This window comes from Balaenoptera musculus, chromosome 9 (genome assembly GCF_009873245.2).
Source record: "Balaenoptera musculus isolate JJ_BM4_2016_0621 chromosome 9, mBalMus1.pri.v3, whole genome shotgun sequence".
In the NCBI taxonomy this organism is placed as follows: Eukaryota; Metazoa; Chordata; class Mammalia; order Artiodactyla; family Balaenopteridae; genus Balaenoptera; species Balaenoptera musculus.
In genome coordinates, this window is record NC_045793.1 from 50252250 (window position 1) to 50278500 (window position 26251).

General features: G+C 35.3%; 1 protein-coding gene across 2 annotated transcripts in view; it reads left to right on the forward strand.

Annotated features, from left to right (window-relative positions):
* Nucleotides 1-5672: 5672 nt before the first annotated feature.
* SKAP2 (src kinase associated phosphoprotein 2) overlaps nucleotides 5673-26251 on the forward strand; it is a 154035-nt gene continuing 133456 nt past the window's right edge. Inside the window, exons 1-4 of one of the 2 annotated variants that reach the window (XM_036863893.1) lie at nucleotides 5673-5961; nucleotides 15428-15533; nucleotides 16148-16173; nucleotides 23613-23720. In XM_036863893.1, coding sequence (XP_036719788.1) covers nucleotides 5895-5961; nucleotides 15428-15533; nucleotides 16148-16173; nucleotides 23613-23720 — 307 coding nt within the window. In that variant the 5' untranslated portion in view covers nucleotides 5673-5894. The remainder of the gene's footprint in view (nucleotides 5962-15427; nucleotides 15534-16147; nucleotides 16174-23612; nucleotides 23721-26251) is intronic. The other variant, XM_036863892.1, reaches the window with a different exon arrangement.

Here is a 26251-nt window from a genome sequence, read left to right on the forward strand (position 1 = left end):
GAGTAGAAAGTAGAGATTCTGATGATGAGAATTAAGGGGGAGAATCAAAAGTTCTTGTCTTTTTTATGTACCTGCTCACAGAGTAACCATACCAAACCACAGAGGAGTAAAAGAGGAGAGAAGAGGGTCTGTTTTCAATTTTATATAGTAAAAAAGAATAAGCATTTTCTTGGCATGTTCCTAGTGCCCATACTCTGAGGACCAAGCCTGATAAGTAGAAGGCAAGACAGATTTGGGTCCATCTCTTCTCTGGAGATCCACCTAGGATATAATACCAGCCTATAAATCAACACTACAAGAGTAAGGCAGAAGCCATAGTCCAAGAAGGCTAGAAGGAATCAAAACAAATATGTCCCTTTACTAAAAGTAGGCAAGGTAAAAGGCTTGGTCTCAGAACCCAGGCAGGAGAAACTCAGTTACTAGAACTAGGATATAAGATCAGAGTCAGATTATCAGGACTGACCTTACAATGGTAAGGTCTCTGAGTATTGAGAGTCTGGATAGGGGAACCAATTTCAGTTAAATCGAGAAGAGAGATGTTACCTGGGCAGAGAACCCGGTAGCCTCTGACAAGCCCAAAATGTGATGGATAGATCTCTTACCTTATTCCTAATTTGTAGAACCCTAAAGATATACAGCATTTTGTTAAGAACTCAAATCCAGTCTACATTAAATTCTTATTATTCTTATTTTGAAATGATTGACTGGAGCAGCAAAATGCCTGAGTATATGTTTGTGTGTATGCAAATGAGACGGAAAGCAAAAGAGAATGAGTTTCCTTATCTCGCTAAATTCATAAATTATACTAATAGGATTAGTAACTATGACCTAAAAACTCAAAAGACAAGTTAGTGAGCCATATCTACCTGAACCTGTTGATACAGGTCGGGTTCTGTATCACATCTTTTTTAAAAAAAAATTTTATTTTATTTTATTTTTGGCCGAGCCGCGCGGCTTGCAGGATCTTAGTTCCCTGACCAGGGATAGAACCCGTGCCCCCTGCAGTGGAAGCGCAGAGCCTCAACCACTGGACCGCCAGGGAAGTCCCCACATCTTTTAAGGGTAAATGACTTCACATTCCAGAATTCCAGTGAGAATATGATTTTTTTCCTGCTGACTGCCACACAATGATAACCTCATACCTACCAGTCTTAGAATATTCAAATGAAGAAAGGGATAAAAATTTAGAAAGTAAAAACACATCTTCAGTTCTAAAAACTTTGAAAAGAGCTCTTACTAGATGACTTAAAAGACATAATAGGTTTTAAAAGTTTTAAAAATGTATTAGGCTGCAAAATAAATGCAAAATTTCAACTGCTTCCTTTATCTAATCCACTCTTATAATACAAGTGTATGCTTGGTGGCTTTGCAATCTGTCAACCTATATTTCCTGGAATTCCTTTTTCTGTCTATTTCCGGTTAGGGTGGGCCACAAAAGAGATTCTTGTGTGAGATTTGCAGAAGTGAAGCAGCAGTCATTTTGTAGCTCACATATATTGTTGCTTATCTTCTGGCTCACTTCATTGGCTTGAGGCTGCAGCCAGACCTGCAACTGCTCCATCTTTTGCTAGATCCTCCTTTCAGGTCTCTGAATCATGGGTCCAGTGTGTGTTTAACTCTGCAGTGAAGGACCCCAGCTTCTGCAGGGCATAAGTACTACCAAGGTCAGAGGCAGCAAGAGCTAATTTGGGTTTTATGTTGTCCTCATGAACTATGCTTCTGCATTCCAGCTTGTCATGAATCTCCTTCATCTTCCCTTCCTGACTCTGCTCTGTTGGACTTCAAGCTCCAACATCAGATGCAAAGATAACAGCCTTACAGAGAGAGTTTAACCACCTTCCACAATTGTGTAGGGTCAAATAGCTGTAACAAATTCCTTTATATTATCTATCTATCTCTATTTCCATTCTAGTGGTTTTGCTTCTCTGATTGAACCCTGATAGAAACTGGGATAGTGACAGTACAAAATGAAAAGAGGTCTTCTGATCCCCTAAGGCCATTGGCAGGAAGCAGGTCAAGAAAATTATTCAAATGAAAACATAGACTACCTTTCACAGAAAAGGAAGGATGACTCAGAGTGCAGAACTGAGATCTGTGGAGGAGTTATTCCAGGTGGGAGTATAATTTTGTCCTAATCAAAGAACCTGCGACATTTTCCCAGTTGGATTTCAGAATTGCTATGAACCAGTAATCTCTGTATACTTCTTATTGTTCCTGTCCTCTCTGAACAGGAATGTCTATAGTGGTTATCCTATGCCTGTCCCACTGTTGTATGTTATATGGGGAGCAGATAACTTGTCTTTTTACTTGATAGGTCTTTAGATTGAGAGAACTGTACTCGAGGAGCTTTATTTAAGAAGCATCATCCACACTTGGACTTCATTTAGATGATGAGATTCTGGACTTTGAGCTGATGCCATAATGGGATGAGACTTTGCACATAGCTTTGGGAGGGGATGGGTGCATTTTGCACTGGGAGAGATGTGAATCATTGGGAAACAAAGGGCTGACTATGATAGCCAGCTTCCAGTATGGCTCCAGTGATTCTTACCTCCTGGTGTTCACAGCCTTATGCAGTCCCTTCCCTCTATATACCAGGCTTGGTTTGTGTGACCAATAGAATATGGCATTAGTAAATTATGCCTCTTCTGATATTAAGTCATAAAGACATTGCAGCTTCTGTCTTGGTTTTGGATACCTTTTGGATCACTTGCTCTTGCCATGTTAAGAAGACACTCAAGCAGCCCTGCGAAGTCCATGTAGTGAGGAACTGATGCCTTTTGCCAACAGCAAAGGGGATGGAGAGCTCCAGCCAACAGTACTGTGGGTGAACGTTCTTCAAAGCTGATCCTCTAGCTATGGTCGAGTCTTTAGATGACTGCAACCCAGCCTATAGCTTGACTGTAACCTGAGAGACTCTGAGCCAGAGCCATCCAGCGTAACTGATCATGGATTCCTGACCATCAGAAACTGTGTGAGATACTAAATGTTTGTTTTAAGCTAAGTTTTGTTATGTAGCAACAGATAACTAATACAGTGCCTAAGTATAAATATAATCTTTCTTCCACATGCCTATGAAAGCCAAATAAAGATAAGAGAGGTAGAGAAAAGTAAATTGTTTTAGCTCACTGTCTTGTTTTTTCTTCAGTGTTCAGATTCTTTTAAAATTAAGCCTGTGGGCAAATACTTATTCAGCTAAGCTAACTTTGAAAGATGTAAGGAAGGAGGTTAGCTTTAGTAATAAGGAAATATATATGTATACACACACACATCTTCTTTAAACTAAAGGATTTACTTTTGAGAAGTCAAATCATGAGATTTTTCCAGAATCTAATCTGTGCATAATGGTAGGGAAGCTGCTGTCTCTCTCAGGTTGAGATTTAAAGTGTCATTTATTATTCTTTTTTACCTAATATGACTAGTTTAAAATGTAAAGTATGATTTGATTTCCTTCCTACTTTTTGTTATGGAAACATTTGGAAATCAGAAATAAGAATATATTTCTTCTAGCCTCTCTTTATTTCTCTTTGTGTCTTACAATCAATTTCAGTAACTTTAACAATAAACAGTAAAAATGATAGAGTATACAAAGCATTGCCCAAGTAAATCCATCATGAACCTGTGTCTGAGAATGGTTTCCTAAATAGGGGAAATGTGTTTCATACAAAGAGTCCATTTTCTGTTATTGCCTTTTTTATTTGGACTACTAGATGCTATATATTTTAAGGCAATCCTAATAGTTTCCTGTCTCTCACTAACAAGAATGACTTGTCATAATGAGCAGTGGAGACAGTGTCCATTTGATCCACTGCAGAAAGCTGTCTATTTGATACAAGAGTAAATCACCTCAGTTCCTTTGTGGAATGAGTGGAGTGTAAATAAATAAATGAGACGTAAGAATTTAAAAAAATCTGGTCAGTTCTATCAGAAAGAAACAATGGATAGGAACATTTGGAGGCCTGGTTTAATAAAAAGTGTGACAAGATGAAGAATTGTATGTGATAGCTGTAAAGGGAGGAAGAATCCTCACTAATATAGTATGTCCATAAAATAGTTTCTTCCTTCTTTAGGAAGATAATTTTGTAGTTTAAGAATAATAATTCTCAATTATTTGAAGTTGGAGGACTTACCTTGTAAAATGACTCTTTATTCACTTTTACCTCCACCAAAAAGAATTCCGATTTTCAGCAATTTTTCTATAATTCATCACAGTTCTAAATCTGAGCAGGAATTTCAGATTCCATTTTAGGGAATAGGTTTGTTTTGGGGTGTCTTTTTTGTTGTTATTTTGCACATTTTACTTCAATTGTAAAGTTTTTGTCTTTTTTGTTTTGTTTTGAGAGAACTCCAAAATGTTCTAATTTTTCCTTTTATAATTAGTGTTTGGTGTATTTCTTAGAGAATTATACAAAAATGACTTATATTTGACTACTTCATTTTTTTTACTATTACTGTCTAAGATTTTTTGGTGTGAAATATTAATGGAGCCATTGCTCTGTGTCATGTTTTGGGTTCCAGGTGGGGATGAAAGTTATGACAAATTTTGTGCCATACAGGAGCTAGAAGGAATCACCTATAGGGCTTGTGTAAAACGCAATCAGTAAAGTCCCATCCTAAACAGACAGAATCAGAATTTCTGGGAGTGGGACTTTAGAATCTGCATTGTTAATAGGTTCTCAATGTGCTTCTAGCAAACTAAAGTTTAAGGAGCATTGATCTAGTGAGAGTTGGAGGGTAGAGGAATAAACAATTTACATTGTTATTGGAGCTGCAATACAATCTTCAAAATACAAGTGGCATCTAGGAAAGAGCTTTGCCATGGCGGTTCCTATCTGAAGAAAAAAAAAGTGTGTTTATTTATTTATTTATTTTCTTTCACACACACACACACACACACACACACCCACCCCTTTAAAAGCACCAGAACGTATCTTTTAGAGAAAACCTGTAAGATTTGGAGATAGGAGACAATAAGTAGGTGTTGATTAAATGATCACGTTGGAGTGAACAGATTTTATAATTCCATTCTACTAATCACCAGCAATTTTCTTTTTGATTCTTATAGGTAGACAGTGGTATCTGTGTCTACTTAGCTTTGTGTTTGAAACTAGACCTCCCTGCTCTTCGGAGTGGGGGAAATCAGTCACCCCAAAAATCTAAATTAGGTAGAAAAGTAGTGTTAAGAGCCAATCAGAGCGCTCTCTGGAGCAGCTCCAGACTGGCTTCTGAAGGAGGACTGGCTGAAGTTGAGACTTTGTTGCCATCATGCAATCGGATAAAGAAGGCCATAGTAGTTTAGGGCGGTCGAAAATTCCATGTGGGGTACTGGGCGAGGTGTTACACCTTGGCGGGGCTGATTAAGGTCCAGAAAGTCTCTCAATCGGAAAACTTGGAGGCACTACGGATACCTTATTTTCCGGGACCGTGGAGAAATGGTCAGCAGTTGCGGGGGTACCAGTGACAAAAATGGCCGCAAGGCACCTCAGGCGCTGGATCAGGTGATGCAGCCGCAGTCCACTCCCTTCCCACCAGCCGCTCCCCCTCCCACGCCCCTACGTAGAGGTGGGTGTGGCCTGCCCAGGGGCTCTTTTTCGGAGGCGTGGAAAACCGAGGGTTACACATGCGCAGTTAAGGCCCCACTGGCCCTTCGGGCCTCCTCCCCGCCCACCGCCCCGCCCCGAATTGCCGGGCGGGGCCGGGCCAAGAGTCCAGCAGCCGCGGCTGGGGCTTCAGTGACTTCCTTGTTGTGAGCCTCGGCCCGGCAGTGTCCGGACTCGTAGCCCCGCTGTCCTTACCGGGACTGCTAGCCCGAGTCTAGGTCGCAGCCGCAACCCCAGCCGGTCGGGTCCCCTTTCAGCGCAGGTCCTTTCCCCGCACGCCCCGCGCTCCCTAACATGCCCAACCCCAGCAGCACCTCCTCTCCCTACCCCCTCCCCGAGGAAATTAGGAACCTGTTGGCAGGTAAAAAGCGGGAAGGGGGCGGGTAACGCGGCGGGGCGGGGGCGCGGGGACGGCGAGCCGGTGGGGACAGAAGCGTTCGGAGTCTCTCCCCTCCCTCTCCGCCCTCCCTACGCCTCCTGCCCAGTGGGAGCGGGACTGGGAGTGGGGAAGTGGGGTCTGAGAATGGGAGTGGGCGTGTGTGTTGAAATTTGGTGCGAGGATGGTGGGGAAGCCCTTCTTGGTCGGCTACACTAACGCGATCAGGACAATTCTGTATGCGTCGTGAAGACGCCGTGTGTGTGTGTGTGTGTGTGTGTGTGTGTGTGTGTGTGTGTGTGAGAGAGAGAGAGAGAGAGAGGGAGGGAGGGAGAGAGGGAGAGAGAGAGAGGCGGGGAGGGAGAGAGAAGTCAAAGAAGTAGTTTTCGGTTGCCTGGCCGATGGAGGAGAAAGAGATTTCTGAGCTACAGAGGTTAGGAGTTTGGGGTTATGGGACCAAAGGGTTTGTCATTTCTAAAACTCCCATTTTTCTTGAACATTCAGTCCACCCATATTTGAGACCTTCGAAAAGAGCCTGACTCTCAAATGGCCATTTGTCTTCAGCCTGAGTGACATGTTAAAACAAAAAAGGAAGGATGTGTTAAAGTCCAACTTCCTGTGTCACACGATTAAAATACAGTACTTCATCTTTGCACCCTCATCTTCCCCTTTTCAGTTTTAAATTACCATTTATAGGAACTTAGGAATTAAAGATGCATTCTTCAAGGCTGTTATGAATCCACTGCTAGTTCATTAATATACTTGATATGGAGATGTGTATTTTCACTAAGGGCTGTTAAAAAATTTGTATTTCTGCACAAGGTAGAAAAGACAATACATCTGTTTTAGGGTAGCACAAATCTTACCTATCCTGATGCTCTGGAATTCTTCCCATTATTCACTTTGTCATGTGTACATCAGAATTCTGAATACTGAACTTTGATTAAAAATTTTTACTTTTCTTTAGTTGTTTCTTTAGTATCCTTCAATATTGGTCATGAATAACTGGATTAAAAGAGTTTCTCTTAATGCCTGTGTTACGATTTGCTTATTTTAACTCTTAAAGCAGTGTTTAAAATGTGACATTTTAAGTAGTAACTTACTTTTAGAGCACTGTGAGACCAAATCTTATATGCTGTTACACTGTTTTGGTGGTTAGCATCTTGAATGTGATAGAGAAGATAAAACCAATAGTGTATGAATGCAGACATGTTTATGTGAACATGATTGCAGTGTGATGAATGCATTTGTGGTGGGACAGTGTTTTACTCTAAGAAATGCTTGTTGTCATTAATGGGTACCACTAAGGGAAATATTGAAAGAACTGTAGGGGCTGAGTGAAGGCAGCTTTTATTCCATTCTATGAGAGTTTCAAGTGAGTGCTGATTTTGTTTTACTACAGTTAACATTTTTGTTGTTACTATGCTGGAATTCCTTGCTTAGAATATTATCTTAGTCACCAGGTCAGAGAACTGTTTATCATAACCTTAAAAGTAGATGTCACCACTTCCAGGATATTCTAGGTGTGAATTTTTGAGTTTAAGATGTAAAGTGTAGACCTCTGGGTACATGCTTTTGAAGCTTGACAGCTCCACAGTAGACAGTTTGCTATCTGGATCCATAGTCATACATTTGCAGGTAGTATGATATATGGGTTATGAGACTCTTTATTCTCTGATCCCCATAGATTACAAATACTTCATGTAGCCCTTATTTGCGTAATTTAATTGAAAGCTCAGAATTAAATAATATTTAAATTATCTGCCATTGCTAACTTCCTATATACTTTAGCCACCTCTCTCTCTTTAATCAGATAATAATACTTACATAATGTCTGAAATCAGTGTTTTAAAAATCATTTTATTGACATTTTCAGTATTTTACATTATTAAAGCAAATCACATATTAAAACACATGAAGTATTAAAAACAAATAATAAAACATTAAAATTTTGTTGATTACAAATTTGACTTATACTTTATTTTCAGAGGATATTTTCAAGAGGTATGGCTATGAGGAAATATATATGAGATAAATTGTAAAGAAATGAAACAAGTGAACCAGTGTTTTTCAGTTTTCTTTTTAAACTAATCATTCAAAGAAAATGGTTGGCATTTTATGGTTGACTTTAATTAAAATCTTTTTTTGAGGTAGGAAAGGTTTCAAGAATAAGTGCTCTGAGCAATTTTTTTTTCACATGTTTTTATCCAAAAAATTCTGTTGGATTGTGCATGATCATTTGCATTATTCAAGTGTTTGGGTAATAGGACATGGTTAGATTTAAAATTATTAAAACTATAGAGGAAGAGTTGACATTGGTTTGAATTTTAAAGATATTGCTGGCTTACCTAGTTCTTTCTTTGAAAGTAATTAGGAGATATTGGCAGTGGTGGTTGTAGTTAACAGTTGAGCACTCTTAGAATGCATGGCGCTATGCTAGAATTCCAGGGTAGAGAAGATAAGGAACTAAACTTTTCAGGCATTAAAATCCCTTCAGAAAAAAAGAATATAAAGTCAAAAGATAATGCCTATAAAAAAATGTTTTGGACATTTCCCATTGCGTTCCATGTTCCCTTTATCCAAATCATTATGCCATATGTGTTAAATGTTTGACGTTTCAACTGCTTGATAGAGGTAGGTGCTCAAATGTATTCTTATCAATTTAGTATTCTCTTCTCTTTATTTTTTCCTCTGATTATATCTATTTTAGGCCTCCTTTTCAATATTTGTTCCCCCCTCCTTCTGATTCCTTCCCTTTAAAAAAAATTCTTTAGAAATGCAAAAATCCATAGAGGTTATCATTCTTACCTCACATTTAATGATGCTCTTGAAAAAGTGGCTATATAGTTTGACCATTAGTTATTTTTATTTCTGTGGAATCAGTATATTAAATATTGATAGCCTATACTTTTTATAAAAGTGTTGAATTATTTTCTTGTCCCATGAATAGAAAAAGGTTTACAGATTTTTGTTGTTAAAAGTAAATTGGGGACTGCCATATGCACTACAGGCAACCTTTAATTTTTTTTCACCACAATGGAAGAACAGGTTTAGCTGGGATAAGTAGAATCAAAGGATTATCCCAAATCTTGTCCATTTAATCTTCTCCCACATCCAAATATTTTGACTGGGATGAACAGCAAGAATAATCTTGATTTATGTGAGTTTTTCCTCCAGGCAGGCAAGAAAGTGAGAGGAATTAGAACCACTGCTCGCCACCCCCCACCCCCAATCCCCTTGATTTGTTTAATCGCCCTTTGAATACTGGACTCTTGGTGGTTTGCAGTTAGATATTCTCATTCATTTGTTTTAGACAACATATTTAAAAAGGAAAGCTGTAAGAAGATGTTAGTTTCTTTTTGTTGGGTTAGAAAATGAAACCAATGTTGAAGAAAATGATGGTTGTTAGTATACTCTGAAAAATCAAACCCAAACCAAACAAACAATAAACAGAGTGGTGTCTGCAAAGCGACCCTGAGATTTTGTTCACTTGGCAGTCTTGATTAGAAATATTGCATTTTCCTCTATTGAGGATTTCCAGGACATTTTTAAAAAACCTTCACACATAATTGATAATCCCTTTAGGGACACTAGGTAAAGAACGGAATTCAGTTGAGATAGAGGTGGAATTTTTTTCAATCCTGAGAATAGTGTGGTTTGATTTCCACCCTTCCAGAGTTCCATTTATAATTTGGTCAACATTTCGGTTTTATTTTTCTTATGAGAATCATTTATGGTGTATCTAGTGTCTCATAACTTCCTTCTGGGGCATTGGCTGAGTATGTAAAGGGAAGAGTGCCACCTACTGAGTCACCAATAGTCACCTACTTCTTTAGCACCTGGATTTTCCTATAGAGCAAGAACAAGCCTGCCCCATTTTGGCAGCAATAACTAATGAGTTTAAATTTGATATGAGAACCTTTGATCTTACAGTGAAATCAGTCCATGACACCTCTAAGATTTTTCTCTGCTAGAAATAGGAATATATGTTTGTAAATCAAGGGACCAGAAAGTTATAGTTTCTTGTATGGGTCAAATAACATGATGACTTAAGATGTGATGTTAGGAAAATTATTTGCCTATGTTAAGCATACAATATTCTGTTTTTTCTTGGGAGAGGATCTTTGGCTCTCTTGGTTTTTTTTATGACTTTCCTTTTAAAGTATTTTCATCTCAGATTACTAAATAAAGCTCTTGATAATATGCTAGTATGCACAATTTTATAGTTACCCAACCCAAATTATCACTGGTTTTCTTTTAAAAAAGAAATGTAAATATTCTAAAAAAAGAGAAGTATATAAAAAATTTCTTAATGAGCTTAGCTCTACTTAATCAGCATTAAAGTATTACTAGAAAGAAGACAGAAACATCAGAGTGGGAAAAGCCTCTGGTGATTTGAAACACAGTTCAGTTGTCTCTCATAAATTTAAGATTAAGTGTCATATATGGGTGATAAAAGTGGCATAGGCTAGTTTTTATATACTCATTATTCACTTAGTTTGTCTTTTTCAATTAAAGCCAAGTCTATCTTTTTCATTCCGCTGAGTTTACATTTCTTTTTCAATCACATAGTGAACACATTACAATACATGATACCTAACAGTGAATATAGTATAAATCTCAGACTAATGTTTTATTCACTGTGGCTTCTTTGAAAATGTGTGGTAAAGAGATTTTGATGATTTTAAGGTGCTATTTATCGAGTCATCTTTTAGAGGTGAAAAATATTCATCTCTATCCTTCAACAGTCCAGTTTTCTACCAAAATAAGTCACTTAGCCTCCAAAGCCAATTTTGAAAATGTTATCAGATGATTGGATTGTAAGACTCAGGTATGTTTTTCCTATCATACTTTGAGAACTCCTTGTGCTTGTTCCTGTCTCTTTTTCCATGTTTGAAAACTCCACAGTTCATCCATAACCTGTAAAGGTGCTGGGTAATCAAGAGAAAGACATTTATTAGAGCTATCAATAACTTTTTAATTAGCCATTTTCCAAATTTGGGCATTTAGCTTAATTGGTCTACATGTGCCCAGTTTAACTGATTTTTATGTTTTCACCAGGAGGTGTTTGGTCAGACTGTACCCTCCTTTAACAGAGAAGAAAAGCTTCTCTTTTTGTTCTGATGCCAACTTAAATTCTAGGCTGAGATTCTTGTTAAGTTTAGTGATAGCACCTCAGTGAATACAAAGTGCAACTTGGCCCCATTCATAAAGTAGAGAAAGATGTGGAATTAAGTCGTAAAGCCATTTGGGGTATGGTTTGACTGGTTTTACACTTATTCATTGATCTGGGGCTGAGCATGTGGTAGTGGATTCACTCTAATTCTTGCCCCCCTCTCCTATACAATTCAGGCCATCACAGAGGCTGTGTGTGTGTGTGTGTGTGTGTGTGTGTGTGTGCGCGCGCGCGCGCACGCATGCGCGCCTGTGCCTGCACACTTGGATGCCTGCCCAGGGAGGTGAGGTATTGGTTGGTTGGGGGACTAGGCAGAAGACGCCAGGTGTTACCTCTGTGACTTGTTTACAACCTCCAGCCTGGAAGTCATATTCCATGGTGGAGGATGGTGAGGACAAGTGGTCAAACCCCGGCTTTCTTAAAGAGTTGGAACCTGTGCTATGTACTCAGCTTGGAGAAGCCGACGACAGTTTATAGTTTGCAAGAATTTAAAAACTGTCGTAACCTTGTGTGGTTTCACCTTGAAACTGTAATTAGTATGGAAATTGGTAGAAAGCTGTTAGCTTGTGTGTGTTAGATACCTGTCGTAGCCTCTCGGGCTCTAGGGGGAGATGAGTGGCTGATTTTCTAGGGGGTCCATATGTACAGGAAAAGGAAAAGGAAAATTTGAGTACCACTCGGTGATTTGGTGTGTGCTAAGTATTTGCCTCTTAGGGGTTGCGATGGCTATTGAGAAGTTTCTAACTCAAACTGCTTGAGGATTGCTGAGCCAAGACATGATGTCATCTTTTAATTTTGTTTTCAGACCTTAACGTTTATCTACAGAGCGGTTGTAAATCAGATCTTTCCAGCGGCCTTCTCCCCCAGATCTTTACAGCTGTACCGGGAGATCAGGTTTGCTCTGACAATGCTAAGGTGTAACAGGAGCAAAAATCACCACCACATTTGTATTCGCTGAATAACTTTTTCCTTGGTGATGACTTGGGGTCAGAGGCGGATGGAGATGGGGCCAATTCTGGGGTTAAATGCGGCCGGCGCTGACCTGCGGTCTACGTGACGAAGCGCGGAGCGGCGGTAGGGATTAGACCTGGTGCTTAGAGGGCGCCGGAACTGCGCTTTCTCCACGTGGCCGGGTGGGTCCTTAAGCTTCTCCTCTCCCGTGGAGGACGCGGGTGAGCCGAGATCCCTCCTGTGAGAAAGGAATTCTGTCTACTCACCAGGCCAAGAGGCCAGCGAGGAGGCAGGCTGACCTTTTCTTGTAATCGAATTACGGCTGTTCCCCGAATTACAGGCAGTCTGGAGTCAGTGAAATCTACATATTAACAGAGGGACATGACCCCTAGAGGAAGGTAGAAGAGGGCTAAAGCGCTCGCTAGTTTACCGTTTGCAGGGCTATTCAGAGCACAATAAAAAGCTTCAGATCTCTTTTCCAACCAGCCAGGGGAGTGCTTGAGTCGCCCAGGACTTTTATTGCTCGCTTTTGAAATATTACCCTGGCTCTGAGCTACAAAGCCGCAGATCCAGTCCCATTTGTCTGGCGAGGGCGCTGCCCCAAACCAGTGCTCCCTGCTCACAGCTCCAATGACGGGAGCCCTGGGGTTTAACACTCCGAGTGTCTCGGACGGCGGAGCCCGAGCATCTCCCGGTGAAGGCCGAGTAACTTTCCAGCACCCGCTACGTCTTCGCGCCGGGGTAGCGGGGTTGGGGCTCCGCGCAGGGGCTCGGCGAAGGCCGCGGGCACGTCCAGAGGGTCTCCTGTGCCTAGCAGAGGCTGGTTTCGTTCGATTTCAAAATAAATGGGCACAGTATGGATTTTAAGAAAAAAACCCAGATTTCAAAAACTTCAAAACCAGTTGAGTCTGTAGGCACCAACAAACGAAGATTACTGCAGGAATCGCTTCCACTATGAAGTTCTTATTTGTTAAAAACAAAACCAAAAAAACGCAAAAGCAGGTTGTACGCTTTCCACATCTCCTTTGTGAAATAATTTTTAAAAATCAATGTTTGTTAAATCTTTTTAGTTGCCTTAAACCCCTTTTGTGGCATAAGTTTAGGAATAAATACATTAAGACTACTCTAAAAATATAGAATTTTTCCCTTGCGCAATCTCTGAATCTCCTCCCACTCAGAAACAAACAACACAGATTCTTCCTGCAGTCTCACACTCCTTCAACAAGTATTTCCTCACAAAATAGCATAGCTCAATAATTTAAAAATATTTTTGGCACTGTTAGGAAACACTATATAGAGCATTACAGCTTTTTGTTTTCTGAGTTTTTATACAACTGAAAAGACCTTTTAAAGAAAGAACTCGGGCTGTAATTCGTTCTGTTATTGCTTCCGGAGATAGAAAATAGATCCTGTTTGTTTAAACTTGGATTGTATAATGAAAATGTAAAATAGGCAATTAAATACTCGTGTGGATGAGGGAATTAAAGACAAACACTGAGTGAAAGTAACATTAAGCAAACTACCAATCGTTATGCCAGTGATTCTCCCAAGTATTGAGTCTGGTTGGAAGAAAGAATTGGTTGGAAGAAAGAATCAACAGTAGAGGTGCTACTCCTTCTCTTACTCCAGTTTCTTAGTAGATTTATTGGAGCCATCTCAGAGAAGCCAATGATCTTTTCCATTTCAGCTAATATCTGAATGTCCAGAGGTTGCCTTGCTCCTCTGGGTACATACAAAATTTACAGTTGAGAGAAGAGTGCTTTTTTATAAGTCTCATTATTTTGAACTCACTTTAGAAGTGTGGGTCCAATTTGCACTGGTACTGGATTATGTCTCTGTGTCCCCCTCTTCAAAATATGGACAGCTCAAGGAAAGAGAAGCTGTGACATTTTGCTTTTGTTTCATTTTGATAGTTACTTTTAACATTAGTCAGTAATGGGCTTCAAACCAGAAAGCTACTTAAAATTATTCCAAGACTAAATTTTAATTATTTCACTTATATTGATTTAGTGAAGAATCACTTTTACACAATCTATTATGAATGAATAGAATAACAGTTTAATCAGCTTCACTCCTTGGATCAACGTACTTTTGTAATCAAGAATTTAAAATCAGTTATAACATTCTATTTCAAATACTAGGCTTTAAGTTGCTAATTATAAGTACAGTTGAAAGACTATTTGCTATACTGCTTTGAATTAATTAAGTATAATATTGTATGTTTTGATACCATCTTTTTATCAGTGTGAATTAGGAGACAAATTAGTTAAATAAAAAGAAAGTAAAACATATACACATCTCTTCAATATGAAATATGGGTGGTTTATAGTCATGCCTACTGAAAAAATTTTAATTGTATCTTCTATATTAGATATCTCAAAGTGACATTTGAAATTCTGAATATAAAGTTAATTTAAACTTGTACAGTATTTCATGAACAATAAGAGTGGGGCTATTGTAAAATCAAACCAGTAAGGATTTGGTGGAATTGTATACTAGAGAGAATTAGAAAGCAGAATAATTTGGAAGTTTACTGAATTAAAAAAAAAAAGAGGCTTTGTGAATATGTTATATGAGGCCATAGAAGTCTTATCTCTTGGTTACTATATTTTAAAATAGTGGCTAAATCTATTTTGCCACTTTTTCCTTTGTTTAAAGAAATATTTCCAAGTAGTAATGCCAAGGCAGGAAGCAAGAGCACACAAAACCACACAACTGATTATCTTTTTTATTTGAGAATAGCTGGCCAGAGTAGGTGGGGCAGGTAGGAAAGAGGAGGGTTTGATTTGGGAATCTTGGCTAGAAAAAGGGATTTGTTTTTCCTTTAAAGCATTAAGCACTGCATATACCTGAAAATTGATTACACTGGGAAAAGGATGCCTTTGCCAGAGACATTAGCTTATATTGATATAATATTGTGAATGACCTGTTCATACAGGAACTTACAAAATACTAAAAAATGATAGTAACATGCATGAAAGCTCTGCACTTGCTTTTATACAGAGAATTTGTTTATGGGGCACCATAGTTTATTAAAACTTGCGTGCTTCTTCCTGGTTTAATGATGCCAAACATTCTAATAGCATTCGCTGTGTTAAGCATAAGTAGAGCATACACATTTTATTAGCTAAGTGGTGAACAGATTTGTCCAATTTAGTATGTGAAACATACTTCAATTGTTATGCTTTGGATTGATAAATAACTGTAACAAATTGTACAGATATTAACACTTATGGGTAGAAACAATCATTGTCCTATTTGTCTTCACAAAAAAATGATTCTTTCCTATAATTTGTATCCTTTTTCTTATATTTCATGGTTTAGATGTTGAAACATTTGTAGCAGACGTACTGAGAGGGGAAAATTTATCCAAGAAAGCAAAGGAAAAGAGAGACTCCCTTATTAAGAAGATAAAAGATGTAAAGTCTATGTAAGTCACTTACTTGCCTTTTATTACTTATTTCTTACTTATAAGAAACATTGTAATTAACATTTTAATGAAGGACTGATTATTGTGGGATTAAATTTTTTGTGTTCTAATTTAATTGGGTTGAAGTATTTTTAAAGGACAAACTATATTTCTACTATAATAGTTTTTAAAAACAGACAGGCTTATCATAATACCGTTTTTTGTGAAGCCTATTGATTATGTACTTTTCTAAGCATTCTAGCAAAATCCAACTGTTTATTTTGATTATTTGAGGATATATTTGGTTTAACTGATAAGACATAGGTAGATTGAGAATTTTAACATAAATACGGAAGATACCTCCAGATACTCAAATGAATAAATGTAATTTAAGTTGTATGTATTAAAGATATATTCTGGTTTTACTACTGTAACTTAAGTCTTTAAAAAATACCTTTATTATAAATCCATAAGCCTTTTGGAATTATCATTTCAGGATAGGAAGTAGTTTTTTCTCTAAATATATATTTACAATATAGATTTTAAAATAGACTTGAATTATTGCCATTGATTAGATCTTGTTTTGATTTGTCAACCTTTATTTTAAAATATAATGTTCTTGCTTTATTTTGCAGCTATCTTCAGGAATTTCAAGACAAAGGTAAATTTTCAAGTTTTGTCAAACTTGACATTTTTTTCCCTTGCAGAGATTTTCAATAGGAAAATCTAACACATACTGAAATTTGATAGTTGGAGTCAAAATTTAAATTTCTCTGTTGTATACTTAGACTTTAAAGATGAGAGTGCTAGCTCCCCCTGCTGAGAATAAAATTAAAAAACATATCTAGAATCTACTCTGCACAATCTTCTTTTGCACAATCTTTCACGCAGAAATCTGTGTTTAACATTCTTAGGTTTTATGGTTCTTAGAGTTCATTGTGGCAGAAGTTTGTTAAGAAAGGTATATACCTGCAGTTACACACGGAAGAATTTTGTGAGGCAGAGGCGAGATACCAACCCAACACCATTTAACCCTGTAGAGATTACTTTATAGTGGTGATGGAAGCAGGAGGGTCTGTGGCTGGGTGCTCATAGGTAATGTTTCTAAAAGGTAATTGGTTTAAAAACAGTATCAATTTTTGTTTGAAAGCATGAGTAAAATCTTTTTCAAATGCTGGTTTTTATTATTCTCGTGATTCTTTTGATATGAATAAATATATGCCATAGACATTTTCAAAGAAGGGGGTTCAGTTTCATTTTTTTGAAATATGTGAGAATGCTGGTAAGCTGATTGTCTTCCTTTAGATTTGAGAGACAGCTGCTTAGCGTACTGAAAACCAAATCCAGAAAGGTGTAGGAAGTTTCTACTATTTCACGTCTTCAGTTGTGTAAGGGAAACTTGGTATGGCCCTTACTTCCATGATGCTAATTCATAGGTCATGACCTGAAGCCTGTGGATGCTGGTATGAGGGTCACAACATGAGGTCAGTTAACTATGTGAAGCTAGGCTCTGAGTTTGGGGGAAGCAGTGTGGCATCTTCTAACTGGGGTGAGCAGATACCACAGAGTAACTCATATCTCTGCCAACTGATAAGTGAGAGAGTAATGACGGTTTCAATAAACCAACTACTTAACCAGACAAACCTAAAATCAGTTAAAAGGAAACCACATTTTCTTTTCACATTAAGTCATCACAATTGTTGTGATTAGAGGAAATAAGAAGAGATTTTCTTCGATATTAAATTTTTTAACACTGTTAAATAAAGGAAAGAGCAGGAAACTCCTCCTCTCCACAAATACCTACTTCTTTGTTCTCTATAATGAATCCTAAACTGTGGGTTTAACCATGTTGTATTTTGCTTAGTTGAGTATAGAAATAATGAATTTATGCATTTTAATTATGATAACTTTTATACAGTGCACTGTTTATGGGGGAAATATTACGTATCAGATTCTGCCTTTTTTCTTAAAAGGCACATTTTGTTCTAGTGGTTACTTATTGGACTCTCATTGTGACTTAATTATTTGTACGTTAAACATTTTTAAGCTAAGAAAATGTGATAATATAGAGTCATTGTAGAATTGCATATGATTCAATAATAGGGTAGGAACTTTCCCTTTGGTATTCTGGTTTAGGACTTGTTCAGGTGTGTGGATATTAAAATTACATTACTGAGATACATTCTTTGTCTCTAAGGAGAATGGAAGTTTATATAGTATTTGATAGAAATTGAAAAATGAGCCTAGAGTAAGAGTTCAAATAACACAGAATTCAGAGATTCCCCATAATCATTTTCCTCTGAATAAGTCATTTGTTGTTCAATACTGCTGTATTGAGTTAACTAATCACCAAGAGTGCCTGCTCAAAAGTAAGCCTGTGGATAAATTAGATGTATACCTTGGAGAAATATGAGAAGCTGAGTAATTTTATGCCATTCTACTCTCAAAGTATAATTCGACTGTTCTAAAAAGACTATTCCTGTAGTTTGTTAGAAATAGTAAAGGGAAGTTAGTACAGGCTTAATAGTTGAATAAGCAATTGCTCAAAAGACATATATTTTAAAAACAGGAATTTTTTAATAATCAGATCTCTACATTGAATAAATTGAATTCATGTAAGTATATTTTGATAATGCTGCTTTTCTTTTTTTTCTTACATTTTCTTCTTGGGGTTTTTGGATTGTCTTCATCCAAGGAGACCTGGACAGAAATCCTTTTGGCTGTTTCCCCTCTCTCTCTTTCTCTCTCTCAGGTCAATATAGGGTCACAATGAAGTGACCAGAGGCTATTTTCCTGCTTTTTACCTTTATACTCCTATTTGTTTCACATACTTTATTTATTTATTTATTTTTACATGATGGTTAAGTACCATTTTAATATCATTATTGGGAGAAAAAAGGACCTGGAAGAGAGTTCTTAAATAAAATGAATTAATTCACATTTACTCATTTCAAATAAGTGAGTTATTAGTTTCTTTAATGTTCACAGATGTCTGTTATCCTTCCTTACTTTCCTCTCACATCTCTTCTTATAGTCTTTAGATATTGTACATGACAGAATAACTATCTAACTCTAGTTTTTTATTCTTAGTTACAATGTAGCCTAGTAATATAAAGTATACTCCTAAATACAGGCTTCATGCACTAGAATTATGCTCATTTTAGAATTATTTTACAATTATGATTATTTCAGAATTTGTTCTCTGTCACATCGTAAGGTCATAGCGCTTTTAAATGTGACTTGTAATAATTTTTGGGGGGATGAAAATATATTACTATTTGAGTAAAGGTGTTACTGACTGAGTATAAAATAGAATTTTCTAATAAATATTAGGTATATGATAAAAAAGTTTTACTTGTAGTTGTATCTTGCCCTTATATTAGGCTTGTTTTACTCCAGTGATGATTTTGGTATTATTGTTTTCTATATTAGGCTTGTTTTACTCCAGTGATGATTTTGGTATTAGTATTTTCTTTATAGAATAAGATAATGTGAAGATACCTATGAATGACACATAGTCAGTGTTCAATAAGTATTATATTAATGTGTATTCTCAGATTCAAGTTCATTTATCAAGAGGATTTAATAAATCTTGATTTATAATTCAGTTTTCAAATAAGTTTTGAGGAAACCATAAATTACTAAAGGAAGGGTATACATATTAACATGAGACAAATATTTCAAGAGAATATTTTTCAAATATGGGTGTCTACAGCTTTAAAAAATGTGAATATATTGTTTTCAATTCTCTTTAGATGTCATAACTAAAAAGCTCTCATTTTCTCCTTTAAAATATTTTTCCTCTAAATTAAAAAATTTATTTAGTAGATTTTATCCTAAAACTCCACTGATATTGTTAAATATGAATAGGTTTACTTAGAAAGCAATTTCCTTTGACCTCATTGGTATTATTATTTATGGACTAAACTAGTTTTTTGAGTAACAGGGCTGTTAGATAAGAAGGGACCCATTTTAGTTTGTTCTGATGGAATCCTTGAGAACAGCAGAAAAGTCAGAAGTTTGGATGATGTTTAACTTCGTTTCCTTTACTCTTCCTAACATAGTATATGTTCTGTTGAAAGTTAGCTCCCCAGTGAAATCTGAGCAAATAACTTGCAGCTCCCTTACCCCCACACCCCATCTCTGGCCTTATACAAATGCGTTAAGCATGTTTGAGATTATGGGGCCTATAGTAGTAGAATTCTGTTTCAAAGGTAGTACTTGAGGAATGGTGTCCTTCCTTTAAAATTCTGCCTCATGTTTGCATGCTATATATTAGCCCTTCTATGGTAGAAGAGTTATGAAGAGAATCTTATTTGTGGTGACTCAAATCTTTCAAATTTTTAAGAATTAAACTACAGGTTCCCTTAAGAAATGACAAGTTAAATGTTTATGTCTATTCATAGCTGTATATTATCACTTGAGAAATTATTTTGGACACGTGAACTGAGTAGAAAATTAGAAATTAATATTTTTCACTCAAGTAATTTTCCCCACCAAGTTTATATTTCATTCTCTGTAAAAGGGAATGGTTATCATCTGAATTTTAGGTATATTATTTAGTTTACTGTTTACCTGATTGCATTCAAAATAGAACTGTATTTGCTAAAACAAGCAGTAGATTGGTTAAATCACCTTCAATGGTGGGGTCATGACTGTTCAATTGCTGTTGGGCTTTATCTCCAGGCATTTAGGAAAATGTTAATTGACCATAAGCCATATATAAAAAAGGGATAATAGTAATTTGAACCCAACTATTAAAAATTTAAAAATATTTTTCAAAGAAATATGCTGCTGTGATACGATTAAGCCTTGATTTTGATGTGTTATTTAACTTGCCAATGAAATTACAGGACAATAAGTCTTGGATCATTGTCTTTTAGACTGTTAACTTTGTATCATTAATTAAACTTTTGAAAGTTGTGGGATAAATCAAATGCTTTTCTAGGGAAACAAGAAACAGTATTAATGAGCAACAACCCCATAATTATCCTTCTGAGTACATAACAGGGACACATTCATGTCTTTTCTTTGCGCAATAACTTTTACAAAGAAGTATTTTTAAACTGATCATTAATTTTATGACCATAGAAATGAGATGCAAAATTTATGCTGTTGTCATTGGCACAGGCTCAGGGCACCACTGACATTATGTGTGATGGTAATAGAATGGCTGCCAACTAATGATTCTGTAGACATTTCATTTGAGCATGCTTTTCTTTTAGATGTCTGATTAGGCTGTAATGCTTTCAATTATGTCTGTAAATTGTATTGGATACGTTTACCTGATGCCCATTGTTGCTTTGGAGTTCAGTTTTCTATTACATAAACACAAGTTGAACATTTTCCTTTTAATTTATCGAAGTCTTTGCAGGTATAGTTCCAAGTACTCAGCCCCTGGGGAGAAAAAATGCTTTGCACTGCTCAACAGCGACCCCTGTGTTCAATTAAAGCTCCTTATAATATAGCAGCTCTTTGTTGAGTTGAAAAAAATAATTAGGGAGGGGGGAAAAGGGGTGGATCATCACTGGAACAACAGTAAAATGAAGAAGACTATTTTGAAAAATGATGTGTTTTTTCAACTTAATGCAAGTTAAAAAGGGAATAACCCTATACAGATGCCACAGAGATGCTTATTCTTTACTTTCTGAGTTAAATTCAAGGAAAGCTTTAAAAAACGGGGAGCGGGGAGGGGAGAAATGAGGCCAGTAGCAGTACTTAATTTATTTTGTCTTAGATAAACATAAATATCACAGTATTTTTTTTTTTTAAAACCAACGTTTGAAATGAACTGCAGTTCTTAGAATGGTAAATTGAAGACAATTTCACTTTATAATCCAAAAAGTGTTCTTCTATTTTTGAACAAAACCAAAAACCACAGAGGTCTTTAACATGTCAGTGACTAATTTGCGTAGAACAGTCTTAACTTATATTAAATATTATTGAATTTATAGCTTTAATAATGATGTTTTTGCTGTGTGTGTGTATGTGTACATACATGGATATATACACAAAAATATATAATGGATATTATCAAAGGATAATAAACTAATTCTGATTTTCAAAACTTAAAAAAATTTTTTTGTTTTTTTCCACACAGAGTTTAATAGATTTAAGCATGAGCATCTGAGTTTTTTTCAAAATCCTTTCCATAGAATCATTAGCTTTATTGTTGTATTTCTGTATTCTTAATAGTGTAATATGCTAAGTCCTAAGTTATGGTGATGTAGTCGAAGTGTCCTAATACTTTTTTTTTCATAGCAATATTTATAGTTCATGATTTGAAATATCCTTAGAAAATTCATAACATAAAAATTCTTACTTTATTAAGAATATAAGGATATTCTAGCAATTTTGAGCAGTTGAGAATTTTGTGATCTTTACTACTGTGTATTCCATGAGCTGTCATTTTATGTTCAAACATATTTTTACTAGCACTTTTTATGAGGTTCTCTCTTACCTCATATTTTAAATCAGACCACTCTTCTTTCCATAAGAGAAATATTATAAGGGATCACTGAATGTTCTGAGAAGTACTTTGAACATCTTGAAAGAAAGAGAAATTAAGATCCGAAGAATGAGTAGTATTTGTACATGTTTCTTGGAATTTTAATTGGGGAAGAAACATCACCATGTATGGTACACATAATGGTATAATCACTAAGGACAATAAGATAGTCATCTCTATATTCTGCTCTTATTGTCTTGATGGGCGATATATTTACTTTCAGGGTAGGGATGATGAATGCTGGTAAAATATCAAAATTTTAAAAAGTAGATATGAATATTGATTTTTATTATTTTGAAAGAGGCTCTTTCCTCTACCAAAAATATGGTGAAAGTAGGGTGCAACCCATCAGATGCATGTCAGAGGATACAGATATCCTTTTGGAGAGCCAGGTAGCTTTAATCTGGATCTGCCCAGCAACTATGATCTAAAAGTAATACTATAGGCACTCTAGGATTCCTATGGAGATTTTTCACTATGATTTTTAGGTAATACCTGAGGTGGCTGGTTTTCTCTTGAATTTTTAACAAGTAACTTGAATTGTTAACAGATCATTTATATGGTATTAAGCATACCTTTTTCCTTGTTGTTGAATATGGATGAAGAATGAGTGCTTAGATATAACTGGGATATAGCAAATGTTTGATTCACTCTTTTAAAAAATTATTCTAAATGAGTATATGGAAAAAACCCAAACCACAAGATTTTATTGTGGGGATTAAATGACTTCAAACCAACCAATCAGCCTAAGATTTGGAAATCATCTAGAAAACTAGCCAGAACACGAGAAAAAATAAAGTAACATATTACTGAATGCAAAATCGAAAGTGTCTAGTTTATAAATCACCTTGTTTGAATTTAAAAGGTTTATATGAGTTTTAAAGCAGTTTTTCCACAAGATTCCTGCTCTTGAAAACACAACTGAGTATTTTTAATCTATTCTAATGTAATCCTGTGATTTTTAATGAAAACATAAAATGTTCATATGGCTTTGAATTATCAATTTCTCATCATTTTTCCAATTATTGAGTAGGTAAATGGAATTAACTTGAATTATTTTCTCTGTTGTGCTTTCCATGCTTTTTTTGGTTGCTGTTATTGTTATTTTGGTTTTGTTTGTTTTGGTTACACACTATGTTTTAACCTGCTTCCACTTTTTTGAATTCATCTTTGTAGAGACCATCATAATTTTGGAACTTGTATCCTTTTGTAACAGAAAGAAGCAGCTGTGTACTGACTTTCAAAAACTTACTTTAGCTAAATTACAGCGAATATACATTAAAATAGGATCTGTTTTTATCTAGTTCAAAAATTTTTCTTTGGTTTTCCATGAAAGTGACCAAATTTAATAGTAAAATTTACCTCTTTGATAAAGTAACACTTTTAAAGATGGCTAAATTATAAAAGGCTTTTCTCTGATTAGTTTTTGTTTTTTTATAATATTTTTAAATTTAATTTTTACTTTATATTGGGGCATAATTGATTTACAATGTTGTGTTAGTTTCAGGTGTACAGCAAAGTGGTTCAGGTATACATATATGTATATATATATATATATATATCCATTCTTTTTTTCTCTGATTCTTTTACAGGTGATATAGAAGATGGAGAAGAATATGATGACCCTTTTGCTGGGCCTCCAGACACTATTTCATTAGCCTCAGAAAGATATGATAAAGATGATGAGGCCCCCTCTGATGGTATGTGACATTTTCCCATAGAATATACCTCTTGACACTCTAACACAAAACAGTGCAATGTGTAAAGGTGGTGGTCTTGTCAGAAAGCAGATAAACAGAGGCTTCAGTTAACTTACCTTTACCAGAACCTTTAAGGAACAGAAGAGCTCTCTCTAGTGGTTTTCCTAAGTATGTAGTTCTTTCTTTTCCTAGGAAATTTTCTTTACTTGAATTTTTAGGAGAGTGCTTGCATCATCGTATGAATATTATCAGTAAGTTTGTTGGTTAATTTGATATTATCAGATTCTTGCTTAATTTTATTGTGCTGCTTAATGGCTTGTTGTATTTCATTATTTTATAAATAATGAAAAAGGTTTTTGATCGCTTTTTTCCTGAAAACTTCATACAAAATGAGTTCATAAAATATTAAATTAATTATTCCTACATTGCCTTCTCTCATTGAGACAGGTTTTCATCAAATGCTTCTTTTAATAATACATTTTCATTTTTCTGATTGTCATCTAAAAATATCCTATATTACACAGTAATATTATAGTTTTTTGTATTAATTGAAATGGTAATAAAATTGATTATTTATCTCTTATTAATTTTTAAAAACTTGCCAAAGTTATGAAACTTGTTTTTAGTGTATCATGTGCTTTCTCTGTTATGCCACCCAGTTGAGTGCATCTGAATCATAGAGACCTATAAGGGTGATATATAGGTACAAATTAAGAATGTGTATTGATAAATTAGCCATGCATATTAATTTGTGGCACTCAAAACTTCACGTAGACATAGAAATGAATAATGCCTTCTGCCGCTATATGATGATCAAACTGTGCAGTTCCATCTCTAAATACAATTGCTGAATGAAAATATGCTTCCTGCAACAGAGCACTCCACATTTTATGTTATCCAGATTATTCCCTTTGGAAACATAAATTGCTTTTATGAGGTATAAAATTATGTCTACTGCAGAACAGGGATAAGTCAAGTACATGCATAAGTGATAAACATTCTAACCACTGATTCAGAACAACACAATCTTTTTTTTATATTCAGAACTCTGTACAGTATGTAGCAACAATAATCATATCCATTTTATGTCGAATTTTACATTTTGGCAAACATTTAATATCTATTTTTAAAAGGAAAGAATTTCTTTCTCTTATATTCTCTATTTTTTTAAAAAGATGCACATTTTTCTTCAGTCACACTTATTATCTGAAACAGAGCATTACCCTTTCTAACCTGATCTTCAAAAGCATTTCTACTAGAAAATGTTTTATAATCGATGAAGTAATATTTTCAGGCAAAACAATGAATTATTATTTGAGTTGAACTATTTTTCAGACACATTACAATGGTTTGTTTTGCTTCTCTGGAAAACATTGGTAGATAGAAATGAGTATGTTTGTATGTATACATATATAGAGAGTACTTATACTCATGATAATATACAGATATGGATACATACACATACAGAATATATTCATAGAATATATATGCTCAGGATTTCTCAAAATTGCATAGATATTTTGATGTACCAGGAAGCATTATGTGCCGTCTTGAAAAAATTACAACCTAAGAAATCCAACAATTAAATATATGTGAGAGCCAGTGATTTGTTAGGAAAAGTGAATTGCTATTGTATTTCATGTAAATAATCCTGTAAATAATCATTTACAGGATTATTGTTTTTTTCTTATGAGTAAATAATTTATTATATGTTTGTTTTCATAACCAAATATAAAGAAAATACATTAATAGCATGAAAAAGATTTATTGCTAAAACATTATCAATATTTGAATATTATTTAATAAATTATATTTATGTGTAACATTTAAATTTTTGTTAAATATTGCATTTTCATCAGTGTTTATGTAAGCAATTCTTAGATTGAAAATTTAACTTTTAGTATTATTCATTTTTGGTATATAAATAATGCTGTTTTTGATAATTTTACGTTTTCTTCTAAGAATACTATAAATTAATTTTAAAACTACCACTTGAACTTTTAATTTCCACTCTAAAATATCATCTAGTCATATTAGTTTTTCTTCCTGCAGCTTGATTGTTATATGTGTTCTCTTTCCTTTGCTGAATAAATTTTCCTTCATTGTGTGACCTTAGTCTAATGATATATTAATTATAAAATGATAATGCATTTAACAAGTATAACTAAATTAGCACAGGTCACCAAAAGGCCTTTTGTCAAATCAGATTGTTGTTTTGTCCTTTTGACTTTTACCTTATGGTAGGCACTAACAAAGTATGTGAACTTTGATGGATTATAAACTCCAAACATGATATGTATTTTTCATAATGCTAATGTAATTTTCAAGGTGCTAAAAAGGTCAAACCTGCACATCTCTGTGTGCATTCTAAGTTTGTCTTTTCCTTTAATATTTCTTTTTCTCTGTTCCTCTGGTTCAAAAGTTCATTCAGTTCCCAAATGGCTACCTAATTTTCCAGTTATTCCCTCAAGCCATATGTGTTTTGGTTTCTTTATGGTTTATTAGGTACTGTAGGAAAGTAGCATAAGTTA